General features: G+C 50.3%; 1 protein-coding gene across 2 annotated transcripts in view; it reads right to left on the reverse strand.

The window, feature by feature from the left end:
• Positions 1-7,036: 7,036 nt before the first annotated feature.
• The window catches only part of AKAP1 (A-kinase anchoring protein 1), a 12,886-nt gene continuing 4,762 nt past the window's right edge, over positions 7,037-15,160 (reverse strand). The window contains exons 3-12 of one of the 2 annotated variants that reach the window (XM_027660323.1): positions 14,566-15,136; positions 12,868-13,001; positions 12,227-12,353; positions 11,528-11,658; positions 11,265-11,442; positions 10,425-10,575; positions 9,708-9,775; positions 8,658-8,731; positions 8,320-8,385; positions 7,037-8,168 (exon numbers count right to left, since the gene is read on the reverse strand). In XM_027660323.1, coding sequence (XP_027516124.1) covers positions 8,109-8,168; positions 8,320-8,385; positions 8,658-8,731; positions 9,708-9,775; positions 10,425-10,575; positions 11,265-11,442; positions 11,528-11,658; positions 12,227-12,353; positions 12,868-13,001; positions 14,566-15,136 — 1,560 coding nt within the window. In that variant the 3' untranslated portion in view covers positions 7,037-8,108. Of the gene's footprint in view, positions 8,169-8,319; positions 8,386-8,657; positions 8,732-9,707; positions 9,776-10,424; positions 10,576-11,264; positions 11,443-11,527; positions 11,659-12,226; positions 12,354-12,867; positions 13,002-14,565 lie in introns of both variants that reach the window. The other variant, XM_027660322.1, reaches the window with a different exon arrangement.

Below are 15,160 nucleotides of genomic sequence, written 5' to 3' on the forward strand. Positions count from 1 at the left end.
CTTTTCAGCAGCAAGCAAAGTGCCTGTTACAACCCAAAATGATTCTGCTATTTTGACGCTGGGAAATCTGCAAGTCAAAGGTGAGGGAACGACTGCGCAGAGCAACCAACATTAAAAAATCACAATCTGGCGGCGGCGCTGGCAGAGCCGGATTGCCAATCATTTTTATACCTCGGCACTTTAAATAGCAATAATGTGCTGAATGTGAAATTGCCTGTGCTGATGGGGGTTGCTGCACGTTATTAAAATCCAAGCGTTGGGACACGTGTTACACCTTTGTGATTCCTCAGAGACGTTGTTGGGGGAAAAATACAAACTCCGGGAGAAATTTGAGGGAGGGGGGACCCAGGAGGTAAAGGGAGAGGGAGAGGTGGGCAGTCAGGTCTCTGAAAGATCACTACTGTACAAAAGGCAACAGGGAGAACACTTCAGCTCATCTGGATATGCCCAGGAAACAGCCAATTATTCCAGAGTCATTGAAGCATTAAGTGATAGAGATTATTCCCTATAATGCTTATTCCCTATGCAATTCCTATTTGGTTTGGCCCATTCCAGATCGACACTTGGTCCAACACCTGAGCCCCTGTTTTGGAGCCAGGGCTTGCTGTGCTTTCCTGTGCCTTTCCCCCTTTCCAGGGACAAAAGCCCAGTGGAAAGTGCCCCAACACCCAGGTCTGCTCCCACAGCTCTGCCTGGGTGAGGACACAGAGCTGAGTCCTCACCAAACCCGCTGCCTTACATCTCACAGGAGCATCTCTCCTCCCAAATCAGGTAGTTCTTATCCACCCCGACAGCCACACAACTCCCTTTGGATGACTAGAACCCTTAATCCATGATTTCACAGCCCTACTTAGGTACAAGCACCCAGATGCAATGCAGATCTGTGTAAAACCCATCTCTGCATAAACACACTCCGGAAAGAGGAAAAGTGATGATGCAAACACGGTGTGATTTCCATCCATCTACAAAGTTATTGCACAATTCCTTAATCTCCACCAGCTCCCTACCTGCTCCCTCCTTCTCTGTGTCACCTTCTGGGTGCCAAACTTCTGCAAAGCCCCTCAAGAACAGGACAGTCCTAGCTCAGATCTACACAGACCATGAGTTGAGGGTAACTAAAATGACAAAAATCCACGTGCCTTTAACAGTCTCAGGATTAGTTTTGCTGCAGCATCATCGAGTGCCCTGGGCCGGGCTGGGCCTGGAGCTGCATGGAGGGGCAGAGCCAGGGTCAGGTATGGGCATGGGAGGTGGAGAACTGGGATGCATGCTTTACAGACAGGGGACAAAGCAGAGATTTAAGGTCCTGTCATATCTCAGAGTTTTATTAGTCCATCTGCAGCAGCTATAGGACTGATTTTTTAATTAATATTTTTAAGAGGATAGGCATACTGGTAAAGTCCTAGTAATAAGAGGTGCAAGAACGGAATAAAACCTGAAATACCTCCGTTCATCACACTCATGGACCTCCTGCTCTTTAACAAGGTCACACAGAAACAGCAGTTGAGCCTATATTTCTCCAGCCTTTTCACCACCTCAGCCCCACACCCAGCACAGCTTCTCTCCTTGCCATGCTCCAGCTTGGCTGCAGTTTGTCACGAGCAGTGACTTCACCTTGAGGGACAACGTCCTCCATCCATCCCTCCACACACCCACCCCTCAGCACATCAGGAGGAGCCGCGGCACCGACGGACCTCAGACCCAGACAGCCAAAGAGTACAGCACACTCCAAATAAAAAGCCTGAGAAAATAGACTTTCAAGTGTGAAATGAGAAGAGCAAAGCCTTTAGATGGAGCTGGTGGTGCACTGTGCTCAGAGGACAGGCAGGGGGCAAAGGTCCCGTGTTCACAGAGGCCGCAGCACAGAGGTGACAGCCAGTGAGATATTGGTTTGATAACCAGATGAGCTGAAATTTGGGATGCATTGGAGATGCTGATAGGAAAAAAGAGGTAAATGGAAAGACAGGGGACTGCAAGAGAAACAGCTGTGTACACTGAGATGCATGAGATGTTATGGAAAATAGAAGGTCATCAGGACCCATGAAATTCTCAAAAGAAATAGAAGTGGGAAGTGGAGATCACAGGGACAGCAGATGTTATCATGCCAAGACAATGATGGAACCATAATTACAGTGAGATAGAGCATCCTGCAAAGTCCCAGCAACATAGAAACAAAACAAACCCCAAACCAGACATGTTTGATTGGCAACTGGAAAAGGCTACAAAAAAGTAATAAGCATTTAGCCCTTCCATTACAGAAGAGTCAGGCAAGAGGAAGAACGTGGGCAGTTCTTTGCTGCAGAGCCAGAACTGTGCCCGAGAGGTCAAGCTGCTGACAGAAATCCATGGATTTGTATGGGTCTCACACGTGAGAGAGCTGGGCACTCACAAGTGGGTTTTTTCTCCCCATTCTCAACAACAGGGGAGTCCAGTACACACAGCCAGGGGCTGGGATGCTCAGCAGACAGCATTCAAGTGCTTCCACCCCATTCCTGGGCAAACCCAGCCCAGATGCCCTGTTATGTTAAAGGGCAAAACCCAGGTGAGCAGAGCCTGACACAGGCTGTGGCACCTCAGGGGGCTTGTCCCATCTCAGCTGCCACAGGGAAGTCTCCCAGGGGTCCAGAGGAGAATGAGCATGGTCTGAATTTGGGGTCAGGGCTTGTATGCTTGGAAGCTCAGTTGTCCCTGCAAACAGCCCTGCGGTGCAGTGACAGCCCTGCAAGGAGCAGCAACAGCGCTGGGACACTGAGGGGACCGTCCCCTGTGAGATGAGAGGAGCCAAAGCTCCTCATCCAGGGGATCTCTCTGCATGCCCAGCACACACCATGACCACCTCAACAGGACCATTTTTCCCTGACTCATTCATACATGTCCAGCTGTTGTCTCTGTAACAAACACACTGAACTTTGCTTTTCAATCTCTGCACCAAGTCTCTTTTCAGTGGGAGCACAATGAGCTCACTTCATTTTGGCTGCGGAGGAGGAAATGATCTGATTCAAGAAAAAGAAAAATCTTGTTTCAGTGCTCTGGAGCAGCTCTGGGGAAAATGCACGTCACAATCTCAGAAAATATCCAAGCAAATTAGGGGTCGGTCTCTGCAAGTGAAAAGTAACACTTTCCCTTTATCATCTCACGTCCAGACACTGTGTAAGGACAAACCTGCACAAGCAGAGATACAGTCTGGACCTGTGAGCAGAGAGGAACGTCCCAAGCATGTAAACCAAGATTCTATAGATGTAGTTTATAGCTCAAGATTACCCATCTCCCTCCAAGGACTGGAGCCCGAACGGCCGCGCTCCCCTCGCCCGGCTCAGCCCAAAGCGATCCCAACGCTCGCACTGCAGAGCTGGGCTGGTGCTCGAGTGCCATCTGCTGCTCTCCCCTCGCTCCTGCCTCCTTTCCATGCTTGGCATCGGCACCAGTGGTCTCCTGTGGAATGGACGCGACCTGGGGCTGCAAGGAGGGGACAGGGCAGATACAAACCCACCCAAACCAACCTCTGCTCATTACAACTCCTTCCTTGTGATTTGTGGTGTCCCTGCGGCCTCAGTGTCTGGGGGCAGGGCTGGGCACCTGCAGTGCTTCAAAGCTGCCATCCCTTACCCCACACCTGCATGTGACACACTGGTTTGTGCCCCAGAAGCGCAGTCACATCACCTGCCCAGAGACACAGCAGGAGAATCAGAGCTACGGACTCGACAAGGCAGCCAAACATTTCTGTCCTGCTCCGACAAAACAACCTTTCCAGTGGTGAACAAGTGTCTCCTGAGGAAGGACCAGGTTCCCTGGCATCCCTCTTGAGCACCCCCTCCACACTAAGGACAGGAAAGCAGAGGGAGAACAGGAGGCTGCAGGCAGCAGGATGCACCAGCAGCGATGCTGGGCCATCGTGGGGCAGCTGTGCCAGGCAGAGCTCAGCAGGGGAATGTGACACAACCAAGAGATGCTCATGCTGCTACCTGAGGCTACAAATGAGAGAGCACTACTTGAGGGCCAGAGAAGTGCTTCAGGTGCACTTGTAGAGCGACAAACACTCTAGACCCACACTAGACAACACACACGAGGGAAACCCAGATCCAGGGATTACTTTGAAAGTGCTGTTATCCAGAAATGAGGGCACCTCACTTGAAACAGCCTGAAATGTCTCTTCAGTGTTCTTGAATCCAAACTGCAGAGGTTGGGTACAAAAAAGAATAACATCCCCCAGGCAACACGAAGGGTTTTGAAGCTGGGACACAAAGTGCACAAACCAGTGAGTCACTTTGATCCATCTCCCCACTCCCAGGGGAAAGTTGAAACCTCAGTGCAGTCACAGCCACAGCACAACTCTCATCACCTCTTCCTGCTCCCCACAAGGGTGGGGAATGCCATCAGAAACATCCCACACTGCTTTCAGACCCCAAAACACTCACCTGGGCATGTGCAGCAGCATTTTTGTGGTCTTGATTCAGCAAGAGGAGGAAACACTTGCAGCACGTGCTCACATCAGCAAAGGCTCCACAGGGCTGGAAAGGGTCCAGGGCTGAGTGTCTGGGGTGATGTCAACACCCACCTGCTCCCACCTGTGGGGTCAAACACACCCCAGCAGCTCCAGCCTGAACAGGGACAGGTGACAGGAGAGGAGTCCATGAGCTCACTGGCAGTGTGGACAAGCCAAAGCAGGGGCCATCGCTCACCTTCCTGTGGCACTGGATGACGGATGAGCCACGGGGACTTTCAGGCAATTTGGAAAGCAAACAGGAAGCACTTCTTTCACTCACATGGAATTAAGTCATGGGACACATTGCCACAGGGTGCTGTGAAGGTCAGAAGGACAAATGGCCCCAAAGGCTGTTACACCAACTCCAGGGGGGTTCTGTGTGTGACATCAGCCTCAGCAGGCCCTGCACCAGGGGGGCAGCAGGGCAAAACTGCTCTGACATTTCCCTTAGCAGAGACCCCCAAAGTCTCTCCTCCAAGTGCCATCCTCTCCCCTTGTTGCCCATCCTCTCCCCTTGTTTCTTTCAGCGTTGGTGGTTTTCTTTTTGAAGGGGGTGGGGAAGGAAGGGGAGAGGAAGCAGAGGTGACTGAAGCCAAAACACAGCCTCTGAGGGCAAGGAAGTAAATGCAAGACACATGTCCTGTAATTCTTGCTCAGCAGCCTCCAAGAGGGACAGCACTGAGGCGGGACTGGATGGATCTGTGTGATGCAGTACAGTGAAAATTCAGCTTGCATCTGATTTTTCTTTCTTTTTAGGAAAACCCACTGCCAGTGGAGTTCCCACCAGGGAACCCCTGAGGCAGGTTCCCAGCTGCACACGTGGTTGTGGGGGGTTAGGAGCTGAGCTGCTCCTCGTGTCAGTGCTCCACACGCCAGTGTGAGACAGGGGCTCCATATGTCTCCATCTGCTCCAAAAGCTCTTCCCTCCTCCCCACTGAGGAGCTCTGGAGCCAGTGTGTCAAAGGGGAATCACTCCTGGGCTCTGCCAGAGGACCAGGCCTGGTGTTCCAGAGGGTCTGGCAGGAAGGTGCCACGTGCCCAGGGCTGAGCTCCCAGGGCAGGAGGACAAGGGGCAGCAGCCACAGCAAGGAGCCTCACAGGAAAAGCCTCTCATCCGTGGAGGAGCCAGGAGAGGGGAGCTGTGCTTGCAGGGGCTGCTCTGCAGGGAGCACCAGAGCACAGCACACGGCCCTCCAGGCACAGGTTATAAATCAGGCATCTCCAGAGACCTCATTCATTTTACCCATAAAAAAATCACCACTTTCCAAAGGGGAAAGCCCCTTTGAAGGGCTTCAGTTAAAGCAGCCCGTGGGATAGCTCAGCTCCATGTGTGTGTGCCCAGGTCTGAGTCAAGGATTAGGGAGCTGCTTTGGGGATTTATGAGTATGCTGCTGATGGATTTATGAGTAGCACAACCCCCCTCCAAACCCCCCACAGCCCCATCCCCGAGGTCTGATGGGGCACAAAACACCACTGCCCCACCTCAGAGACGGGGAAACAAACACAATCCCCTTGTTTTAACCTCCCCTGGTCCATTTTTGACCTGTGTATTTTCCCCTGCTCTTTTCCAAGCAGTCCATATTCAACTCCCCCCCATCTCCACAAACCCATTTGCTTTTGTTCACAATGCAAAAAAACCCCAAACCTAAAATATCCCCCCCCATTAATGTGTCTGTATAGGCTGAGAGCTTTGACCCTAAGGAGAGATCTCTATTACCTGCCAACACCTCCTTATTTCGGTTCATCTCACCCTACAACGTTCTGTCTCACTAAGGCTGAAAAACCAGGCAGCTCACGACACAAACAGGGAACAGGATGTTCTTCCATATTGCAGAGCCAGAAGAAAGCAGGGGACATGGAGCCAACACCAGGAGAGCTGCAGATTCCCAACTTTGACAACTCTCAAAGCAAGGGAAAGCACCAAAATTAAGACAAGTTAAAACTTTTTCCATGAAAAATAAGAAGCAACAAATCCATCCCCACGGGTGCAGCCCAAGGACTCCAGGGCTGCTCTAATGGAGGCAGGAAATGAAGGCTCTTAAGTCATCACAGTTTGATTAAGACGGCCTAAAATTCGAGCTTTAATTGAAATGGAAAGAAACATTCCAAAAGGATATATTTTTTTATAGATCTGAGTTACCCAATTTAGTTTTCATTGGATGTTCCTGCAAACATGAACATTAAATCAGAAGTGCCAAAGAGGGGAGAACTCCAAGAAAGGATATAACCCTTCCATATCAGCGGGGATTGGACCAAAGGCTTGAGTGGGCAACTGTCCAAATGTGTGATGCCCTGGCATGTTAACTCACAGGATGTCAGCACATCCTTGACTCACCTGAAACAACTTCTGAGGCCTGACTACACCAACATTTTTCTGGCAAGTATCTTCTCTACCAGCAATAAATCCCAGCTCAATTCATATCTACAATGATACACATTAGAGGGCATGTCTTTAAGAGCATTAAGTCAGCTTAAATTACTTGAGCAAAATTTTAAATATATAATAGAAATCTAAAAAGGAGCAACAAAAAAAAAAATTGAGAGAGAACACCATTGCAAGAGTAATGCCAAAGTTGTTACTTTTTTTTTTTTTTAAACAGATCTGTACAGCAACATAGCAAAGGATGCAGCGATCACAATTCCAACCAGACAGCAACCTAAGGGGGACACTAATCCTGATACAGCAGAGCTGAAACACTCCCAACATTTGGATGCTCCAAATTATTTGGCTACCCTAATGCACTCCAAACCAGTTCTACCTATATAGGACATTTTGGTGTGAAAAAGTTTCTGTAAAGTTCCCTTTGTTTCCAGTGTTTTTTTTCTTGTACAAAATATTACAATGATTTTTTTTTTATATATATTTACAGACTTGCACAGCTAGAAAAATATAAACTACAATTGGGCTTGGCAAGCACTTCTTTTCTTTAAATACGTGACGTTTCAGAGCAAAAAAAACTGTAGTGGTAACACATCCTGCACTCCAAGCCCCTGCAGGGAGAGCAGGTCGAGCCTAAAATCCATGATTGCAGTGGGACACGGGAAGTGCAGCGACCGCCACTCATCCACCTCCCGGCGCCAGGAAGACACAAGATGAATGCTGTTTGTGCGGGCTAGTGGCACCACGTAGAAAAATCCATAACTGAACATTAAATTCCTTAATCACAATCATTAATTACGGAGGCAGAGCCCGTTTAAAAAAAGGACAACCGATGTAACTTTTAGGAAAAAGCTGACACCGAGTTCGCGGGGCACGACCGAGCGGGAGCCCAACCGCGGGGACTGACTCGGGGGGGCTTTGCCTCGAGCCAGCACCAAGGTTGGAAGGGGTTTTTTTTCCATTCAACTTTTGAGCAGAGGCCAGGGAGGACTTTTTGCTTTAAAGCTACAGTATCTGTCATTATGGCTTTGGACACCCCCTGTCAGGAGATGAGGTATCTGTTCTACTGAAATGGTAACAGTTGAGTAAAACATGTTTCAATGGACCACAAAACTCCACAGGCAGGGCAGGTGTAAACGGGTCTTCTCAGGGGAAGTTGCCAAACCAAATTGTAACAGTGCAAAACAAGATTTTTGTCTTTTGTTTTTCTCGGCAGAAAGAGTTGTCAAGGCATCTGGGACATCTTTAGTAGTCAAGCCACCGAGCAAACCCTCTTTCCACCAGAGTCCTGTTTATTGATACTACCTAAAGGGAGGGGAAAAAAACAAACAAAAAAGAGTAGATAAGTGAACAAACCACTGCAAGAAACATCAGCAAGTTCATAGTGATTAACTTGTTATCCCTGATTAGAGAGTTTTCAACAGTACTGAAAAAATAGCTATGTCAGTAAACCCACCTCATCCCCCATCAGGTTCCACAGCTGGATCAGCGGCAGCCCTGTGACACTGTCGTAATTTGTGACCTGGAAACAGAAAAACATAAGTGTACAGCAATTCTGGTCCTAATTCACTTACATGGACACCCACAGCCACTGCCAGAAGCACCTCAGCACCCAGTCCTGAGCAGTGCTGCTGGGAGTTTTCAGCCCCAGGGTTTCCCAGGAGCCTCACCCAGCAGCCAGGCTGATGGGGCCTGGATTTGGGTTTAATTACAACACAAAGAGTGTGCCAGGGGCAGAGAGGACACTGGCAGCAGTCCCACCAGCAATAAGACTTGCCCAGACACCTCCTGTACCTGTGCCACGAGGACAGCGCCTCTGGTCATCTCACTGACAGCGGCGTCGGCTTCCGAGGAGAAGTGATCCTCGTCTGCGGAGAGAGGAGAGCAGGAGAGGACAGATGAGACCTTCCATAGGCTTTAAAGGCCACCAGGGACTGTTGAGCCAATCCCCTCTTGCCCCCTAAAGACCCTGGGCCAGAGAACCCCCACCCCTGGCTGAAGCCATCGGTGCTGCAGAGAAAGGATGAGAAGCTTCCTGCAGCCACCAGCTGGGACAGTGTGAACAGAAGTGGCTGATGAATTAGGAGGCTTTAAAGACAGCAAAGCACATTTCTGCAGTACCTTGGAGCTGCCATTAATGTTTTGAACCTCAATAAACTAAGCTCGGGTCCTACAGGACTTAACTGACCCTGCACTGGGAACTCAGAAGTGTTTGTACCTCCTGGCATCCTGCCAGCCACAGACCCCACAGGGAAACCTGGTCTGACCCCCACTCCTACAGCCACCCCTTCCCTCCCAGAAGGGCAGCTCTCACACACCAGTACAGCACCCACCTCCAGCATCAGTAGAAAAGAAAAAAAAAAAAAGCAAATAAAAATGTTCCTAGGCAGTGGCTGACATTCTCCCAGGGCTTGCAGGCTTGGCTTTTGAACACAACTATACAAATCAGTCATTTCAGGAGGAAAATGTCAGGTATTTGTCTGCAGATTAAAAACTAAGTTTGCATTTAGAGTGACTCTGTGACAGAAGAATTAGAGCAGTTACAGCTACTGCACCTACACCTGCCAGTCCTGCCAACTTCCTGCTTACGACAGTAATTCATTCTCCCCTCCAAGCAGGAAAAAACCTGGGCATTTATCATCTTCCCCCTGCACTCTGACAGGTTATGCCATGCTAGCACACTTAGAAGAATACCATACAATTTTTCCAATCCTTCCTCTTGTCACATCCAATTGCACTGGCAATAGGAGGGGGAAGGTTTTGACAAAATCATGGCTTGGACACAGCTGGCATCCATGGAAACCTGCAGGAGAAGTGCCAGTGGTACATCGAGAGCTCCATTACCTGAAAGTGGCACCACATTGTCTAGTAAAACTTCTGCTCCTTGGAAAGGTAGTGTTAAAAAGTCAGACCTTAAAGAAAAGAGGATCAATCAGTAAGAACATGGCTTTAAGTTACTTCTGCATTCTTTGAGGTGACATTGATTAATCAATTGCTCTGACAGGAATTCAGTTTTAAATTAAAGACAGTCAAATAAAAAGAAAAAAAAAAATATCAGACTGTTCTCCCAGCAATCTCAGAGCAGCAATAAATTGTTTGATTAACATGCCAAGTTGGATCAGGCTCCAAGCAAAACCCACGTGCACCATGGAGGCTGTGCTGCTTGTCTCCCACCTCTGGGGCACAATCAAGTATTTAATGGGCTTGTGTAAGAAAACTCTGATCCAACACAGCTCTCCCAGCCAATGGGGTGGGGCACTGAGAATTGGGAGCTTATTCCTAACTCATCACTCAACTACACTCTGGGACCTCCTGGGGACATCCTTTTACTCAGCTTCTATACTGAAGTGGCAGAAGTTGCCATTTTCTCTCGCTCCCTCTCAAAAAGCCTTACAGGAGCTTGCTGTGCTCCCAGTAACCCACACCCACTGCTGAGATAAACCTTTCCACCATTTCCCAGCTCAGCTGTGGAATAACCTATCAGAATTCAAATGATACGGATGCCTGTGATGAGGACTTGAGCCAGATGTGGCCTCAGGCCGTGGGAGAGGAGCTACAGACCTGATCTGCCTGAGTGTGTCGACCTTCACTTTGTCGTACCCTCCGTAGTCCACGTATTTGAGCTCCACTTCATCAGTCTCTTCAAAGTAGTTGATGACTTGAGCCCGGAGCCATGCCCCATCCAGGCCTGGAGCTGCACAGATAATACCAACTGCAAAACCCCAGAGCACAGAGAAAAAAGACTCAGGATAAGGAGATTTCCAGAAATCAGCACTTCAGGCATGAGCAGTGCTGCACAGTTATCCACAGAGAATCAACAGCATTTCTTGGGTTGCTCCCACCTTCCTCCAACACCACCCACCCCCCAGACCAGCCCTGCAGCTGGACACAGGACTGGGGGATTTTATGTCAGGTCTCTTTTGCCACTACCAAGCTGCTCTGCCCAGGCACCCACTTCCCTTCCAGCCTGTGGACATTAAGAGCAAGGTCTGTCTCCACAAAGGAATAAATAACCCCTTTCCATGTGATGCTTCCTTCACTGCACGCCATGTGCAGACGTGGTGACAGACATGGACACTCTGAAGGTCTGGGAGTAGTTCCATACTTTGTCAGCAGAAATACCCAGGTGCCAGGTTGACTGGAAATATTCTGAGACAGGTTTGATCTCACTCTGAATTTCAACATGCAGCCAAGTGGCTCAGGAGGTACTCCAGGGACGAGCAGGGTAAGGGAGAGCAGAGCAACATCTGTATTCTGGCAACAGCTTAAAGATGAGATGACAAGTGCACTATCACATTCTCATCCACTGGGAAACTTCCCATGACTAATTCAGGGACAACAGGCTTTGGCACGACCCTTGAAGTTTCTCAACTGAACAATTTGTGAGCATCCATTACTTGCCTTCTACCGGAGTGGGCAGGGTTGGAATTTCGGGTTGGGAATAGCAGGCAAACATCTGCTGGTCGAGGCTCCGCAGGACGTGGAAGGTGGGGTGCGTGTGCTGCTGCAGGAACATGTGCCCTGCGTCGACCTGGTGTGCCACCACCACCTCCACAGTGACCCCATCGGGGAGGAACAGCTGCCAGGGGGAGGAAAGGAATTGTCAGGAGTGTTGATGGGAAGCCAGGCTGCAGTCAGAGCACAGCCAGCAGGCCGGGACTCACCCAGGCAGAGACGAGGAGGGAATGGAGCGGCACCGGCATGGGCGGAGGGAGGGTGTAGATGTTGGTGAGACACAGCTCTTTGAACTTCTTGCCAATCAGGCTCAGGGCTTTTTCTACTTGATGCGAGGTCCCTGGAAGGCAAAAATCCCACAAAAAGTCTGTAGCAAGGACATGCTGAGGACACCCCCAGCCCTGTCATATGAAAAAACACAACTACCAGGAGCCTCTTGTGCTACATCAACAGTGTTAATTTTAACAGACTGGTCGTGTAACCTGGTATCAGACCAGCATGTGCAACTCGGACTGCCAGGTCTCAGTTCCAACAGCTTTAGCCTCCAGGATACATCCAATTCACTGGCAGATATTTTTCAGGCACAATTAATCTAACACCTTCCCAGGCTGCATTTGCTGATGCCCATCCCACAGCTCCTCCTGCAAGCCTGAAGGGATCCTGCAAGAGGGGTCAGTTAAACTGCAGCAGCCAAAGATGCTAAAATGCCTTCCCAGCTCTAGGATTGAGGGTTTGTGTGCCACAGCACAGGTGACCTGGCACATACTCCTGCTGCAACAGCACCGGGCAGAGAAGTTTTGTAAAGCACTAGACTCACAAAGCCACTAAACCCACTCAAATTCCTTACCCATTTAATCAAAGCCCCCAAGCTACACATCAGACCATGAAGAGACCCACACTGCACTCACCTTCGATGTGACAGACTTGGGAGTCACGGAAGTAAGGTAGTGTTGAGACATAAATTTTGGCACCGGACATTTGCCTCAAGTAGCTCATAAATCTCCCTTGTTTGCCAATCAAACGGCCAACTAATTCCTTTGGGAAAGGGACAAGAAAGCAACAGTCAGGAAGAGAAATGTAGATCAAACATCACTGTTCTCTCTGGTTTGTATCACCACATTCCCAATTCCCGTAGCCTAGGTAGGATAAATACAAGGCAGTGCTGGACCAGTGCAGAGTTCAGTTGGTCTGAATTCAGGTAGATACAGACCAGTAAGTACAGCTCATCTGGACAGATCCCCTACTTTTAATACCTGTGTACCCTCCAAGCCTCCTGAATGCTTTCAGAGCATGGACTCATGGACTGGGTAGAAGATGATGAGAAATAAGGAGTCCAACCACCACCATTCCCCTGGGGATAGCCCTGGAATGCTGCACCTTTACAGTTGTGTACTGGTTCTTCACTCCCAAAGGGAGCTAAATGCTTCAGTCCTCCTGCATTTGTTGCTGATCTCCCTGGGATGGCACCAAGCCAGTACCAGAGGGGGAGCAGCAGGAGGTGGCTGGGCAGGGCAGGGCAGGATGCACGAGCAGGCCAGCAGCCGGTTACCTTTGGGACCTCGATCTCCCAGATAACAAAGTCGGGCTTGCTGGATCCTCCTTCCAGCTTGGCGTTCTGGCGAGCCACTGTCTTCCTCATGGCACAGCCACTGTCCACGAAATCCACACTGTTTGCATCTGAACCTACAAGGCAGGCACACGTGTCAGCACTCAGACAGCCTGGCTGCCACACACTGACACTGCCACCCCACAGCAGGGGCTGCACAGCGACCCCAGTGCCAGGAGTGCCCACTACTAGGGGGCCCAAATTCGTCATATGCTTGAAGAAACAAGGTGCAAGAGCTGAACTATTTTGTTCCTAAACCACCAGCCAATAGCAGGAACACTTCTAGTTGGGAAAGGATCAAACTCAAACAGCCTCCTCCTGGTCAGATCCCAGATACAGTCAAGTGTCACACGAGCTTGAAGCAGAAGCATGAAGATCCTCACCTGTTTGCAAGTATTCAGACCATCCAGTTAGAGACCAAAGAGAAAAATAAACCCAGCAGCTGCTTCACATTTGCCACATCTTAAAGGGTAACACAGCAGCAAGGCTAAGAAAGGCAAAGGGTGCAGTTGTTGGCCATTGACATCCTGGGCAGGGGGGAGGATTTCAGTCTCACAGCCCGGGTGTGAAGGTCAGCTGGATGACCTGTTATCCAACACTGTCACCTTATCAGTTTTACCTGCTCTATCCCCTCTCCCCACCCTTCAGTGTCTCAGTGCAGAGCTTTCAGCCCCTGCCATCACCAGGCTCCACAACTCACTCTAGGACCTTCCTGTCACACCTGCATTCACAACGAGGCAGCACCATTCTCCTCCTGGAGTAACTCTCACTAGTGAAAATGTTCTGTGGGTTCAACCTTTAATTGTTGGCAAACTCAACCCCCACGTCTTGAAACAAGCAGCATTCCAACTGCTTTGTAGCAATTACCAGAAACATCCCCTGTCATTAAGGGCTGTTGGCACCACAGGGTTCTACAAAGGATTTTAACATCCATCCCCAAGGTCACACAGGTTAACGTTTGCTCAGACAGCTTTGCAAGTGCTCTGCCAGGCACACACCATCCAGGAGCTACAAGGCAAAAGCCACACAGACAGATGGGAGAACTCCATGAACATTGCCCCCTGTTGGGATTTCTTGGCATGCACCTACCCTTCTGAGCAAAAAGGCTTCAGGGTAATTGCTCTGCAACCAGATGATTTTATCACAATTCATCAGAGCTCTGCCCTGGTTCATCCAGCAGCACCTCAGAACCTGCCTCACAGCTTCCTGTCAGCAGCAGCAGCCCATAAACACAGGTAAGCACCCAGGGCTTACCAGAGGCCACCCAAGCTGAAGTAGAACCATTTGTTTGAGCAGGTCTCACAGCAGCAAGGTGCTCCCAGCCTGGCCCACATCCACACACACTCCATTTCACTGGGCTACCCCAGCACAGGCTCAGCCTCAGACAGTAAGTGTTGTGTTGAAAGGGGCCCAGCCTGCTCACCCCCCTGCAATGTCCCCTGAACATCACCCAGCTAACACTGGACCCTACAGACGTGGGAATCAGGAGAGCAAACACCTGCCCATGAGGGCTCAGCATTCATCTACAGTCTAAGTTAAACATGAAGAGGATTTATCTGATGGTGCTCCAAAGCAGAGGGGTACCAACACATAAAATGCTTGTTCACGTGTGTTTTGCAGGAGGATTTTCAACCCCCTTACCTTCTGAGTGATCTCCATCCATCCCTGCTGCACTGCTACACTCCTGGCTCGAGTCTGGCCCATCCTCCTTCAGGATCCCATTGCTGTATGGCACTGAGCTGTCTCCAGGCAGCCCCAGAGCAGGAGGGCTTTCCCTTGGCACCAAGCTCTGCTCAGCAGACGTTTCTTGGGCTGCAGAAGTGCTCAGTGAGTCCGACAGCTGGTCTGATGTGACAGACAGCACCGTGTTCTGCAGCGGGTCCTCTACACTCGTCCCACCTTCGGATGTGTGTGTGCTGTACCCGGAGTCCTCCAGGGCCAAAGATGACTTTTTCAGTGGCCCTCTGTGGTTTTCCACATGAGTCCGATCACCTCCCTGGAACTCCCTGCCCTCACAGCTCTTCACCCCACAGTCTCCTGTGTCTCCCTGGCCAGGGCTGGCTGCACAGCCGTGTGCCGGACAGCTGGAGCCTGTGGCACCCTGGCCCTGCTCCTCTGCCCGTGGGGGTGTGGGCAGTGGGGTCCTGTCGGCTGCTGCTCCCTCCACGAGCCCCCAGCCCGGGGCAGCACCACTCCCTGCCCCCAGAGCAGCACCACTCCCTGCCCCCAGAGCAGC

Source organism: Corapipo altera, unplaced genomic scaffold (assembly GCF_003945725.1).
Source record: "Corapipo altera isolate COAL_440 unplaced genomic scaffold, ASM394572v1 271, whole genome shotgun sequence".
In the NCBI taxonomy this organism is placed as follows: Eukaryota; Metazoa; Chordata; class Aves; order Passeriformes; family Pipridae; genus Corapipo; species Corapipo altera.